The sequence below is a fragment of the Arachis ipaensis genome, chromosome B05 (genome assembly GCF_000816755.2).
Source record: "Arachis ipaensis cultivar K30076 chromosome B05, Araip1.1, whole genome shotgun sequence".
NCBI classification, from domain to species: domain Eukaryota; kingdom Viridiplantae; phylum Streptophyta; class Magnoliopsida; order Fabales; family Fabaceae; genus Arachis; species Arachis ipaensis.
In genome coordinates, this window is record NC_029789.2 from 1,458,473 (window position 1) to 1,461,491 (window position 3,019).

Below are 3,019 nucleotides of genomic sequence, written 5' to 3' on the forward strand. Positions count from 1 at the left end.
AGTATGAGTTTTGGAGTGCAAGTTTGAGGACAAAATTGTGTAACTATTAACTTCAAGGATCACGTTAAGACTCGAGTACAATTTCAGGGACTACTTTGAGTTTGTCCATAAATTCTAATTTCATGCTTCTTTGATCTATTTTCTAATTCAACAAATGTAATTAAAAACAAAACAATAAGCTTAGAATTAATATAACATAATATTGGAATTAATTTAAAACACATATACCTTTTTTATTCTTCCTAGGGTGCATATGAGTTGAGTGAAGTTGGGTTTGCCTTGATCTGGACTCGACCATAAATAATGATCGGGTCTATTTTTTAGACCATTACTCGACCCTAAACCCGGTAAAATCACATCAAATTAGTCCCAAAGTATTTGAGTTCGAGTCGAAACTTCAGTCTAGACCTGGTCATGTGCACTCCTAGTTGAACCAAAGACCTCTTACTAAACACAAAAGATCCTTAACTACTAAAAAAATCATTAATTGATAATTTAATACATTTTTTTTACATAAATATCAGTTCTATTTTAAATTATCACCAAATTATATAATAATATTGCATTTTTTTATAACCCACAAATTAAAAACAGGTAAAATTATAATTAAAATATTCTCAACTTGCAAAAAACAATAAAATTATATCTAAACTCAACCTTATCTATTACCATCACTATTTAAAATTCTTATCTGAATTATACGTCCTCAATTGTCGAATTATGCTCACTGAAATCACTATTTATAGTTCACTAAAGATAAAAGATCATGAAAATGGAGAAAAAAAAAAAAAATACACAAGGACAAGTTAGGTGGAACTGTTGTGAGCCCACGACAAAACAACCAACTAATTAGACATATTGAATAGATCTTTTTTAATTATTATTTTGTTTGTTCTATAAAAATATTTTCTTAATAGATTAAGACGAATAATTATTCTTACAAATAGAATTTGAGTGGAAAATGTTTAAATTTGTAAATAAAATAACATTTATAAAAGTAAAAAAAAAATATTTACACTCATAAGCAGAATTAAAATAAAACTTAAACTCTGTATATTCTATTGTCCCCCTTAATAATATACCATAAAATTGAATTTAAAAAGTGTGTGTTTTAAAACACAGTAAAACCCTACAATTTTATTTAGTTGTTAATCTTGTATAAGAACTTTGATCCCAAAAAAAAAAGAGAAAAAATGACAAATAGGTCCCTCACTTTTTGTTCTGCGGACATTTTTGTTCCTAACCATTGAAAAATACTTTTAAGTTCATGACTTTGATAAAACTTGGATAGATCAGTCCCTCCATCCAAATGTCTCTGTCGGGGACTGATCCGTCCAAATGCCTCCGTCAGGGACTAATTCGTCTAAATTTTGTGAAAGTCAGAAATTTAAAAATATTTTTTAATGGTCAAAAATAAAAATATCCACGAAACAAAAAGTTAAAGGCCTCTTTGTTCTTTTCTCCAAAAAAAAAATAATTGTATAAGAATTATGCACCGTGTGTGGTTGGTTTGGTAAAAAGGCATAATATGAATCATCCCTTGTTGTCGGAGACAAAACTACGTGTACCGCTGAGAATATCATCCCACTATGCAAGAATATATATGATAAGGAAATTAAAAAAGATACACAGTAATAAATAACTTTTGATTTTGTGATAATAATATTTAAATAGACGACCCAGAACAAAACTTGTCTTAGTCAAATATTTTCTCATGATGCGAGTTATGACATTTGGATAAAAGAAAGCGACTTGCAATACAAATTAATTATTGATCGAATATTTAAGGTATGAATAATAATAATGCTACAGCAGCATGTGGATAAGGTTGAAGAATCATATAATACACACCTGTGTTGCTTATGAATAGTGAATACCACTCACACCACACGCACACAGACACACATATTTAATTAGTATCTACTAATTTTGAGTTAATTAAGTTTTACAAAATAATTTCAAAGATTATATTAACCTCAATAAAAAAGATGTTTACATTAAGTAACTATTACAATACTAAATTTAGCTGTCTACAATAATATTATATTGAGATAAAAGTTTGATCACAGGCTAATAAAATCACATTTTCCAAAAATAGGAAATGTAATTGATTATTTGAAAAAAAAATGTAATTCAATTGATTCATCTAACTATAGAGGAATTCCATTTCGTACAAACTAAAAACTGGACTATATCACATGGACTAGTTTTTAATTATTTTTTTCCCCCTTCACATTTGCCAAAATCAAGTGGTAGCCATTGAGATTAAATATTTATCAGTATATTAAGTTAATAGCAAGAAATTGATTTCTTCAAAGAAAGGAAAGGTCAGAATTCAGACAAAAAAAAAAAGATTAATTAAAAAAAAAGGGGGTTTATCCGGTGAGGGAATATGGTCCGTTAAATAATTGACACGTGTCAAATCTGGGTTGATTGGAGAAACCATTGGCTCCCACTGTGGCAACGGTGGGTCCCACTTAAAAGACGGAAAAGCACGTGAGCCCGCCAATGACACACTCTCTTCTTCTTTCTCTTTCTCTCTCACAACGCTTTCTCTCTCTTCCTCACTATTCACTCTCATTCATTCATTCTTTTCTTTTCTTTCATTTTCTTTTCTTTGTTTCTGTGCGTGACGAAACGAAACGAAACGATGAACGGGTCTCTCGCTCAGCGTGCGGCACAGGGCGTGTTTACCATATCCACCAATGCTTCTTCTTCTCATTCTCAGTCTCCGTTTCCCGCATTCTTCGTTCCTAGGGTTTCTTCCTTCTCTTCAAAGCCTCCTCCTCCTCCTTCCTGTTCTTCTTCATCCGTTTACTATACTTCTTGTTCTTGCTATTGTGCCTCTTCTCTCTACTCTTTCAAGCCTAAGATTAAGGCACAAGACTATCTTGCCTCTCCTCCCAAAATGGCAGCTGTCTCTACCCGCACTTTCCTCAACGCTCGCTCTGAACAAGGTTCCTCTTTCTCTTTCTTCATCTCATTTCTTTTATTATTATTATTATTATTATTATTATTA

General features: G+C 31.1%; 1 protein-coding gene across 2 annotated transcripts in view; it reads left to right on the forward strand.

Moving 5' to 3' along the window:
* Positions 2,501 to 3,019, forward strand: part of LOC107642356 (glycerol-3-phosphate acyltransferase, chloroplastic) — a 6,109-nt gene continuing 5,590 nt past the window's right edge. For both annotated transcript variants that reach the window (XM_021122761.1, XM_021122760.1), the window contains exon 1: positions 2,501 to 2,957. In XM_021122761.1, the coding sequence (XP_020978420.1) occupies positions 2,651 to 2,957 (307 nt within the window). In that variant the 5' untranslated portion in view covers positions 2,501 to 2,650. The remainder of the gene's footprint in view (positions 2,958 to 3,019) is intronic.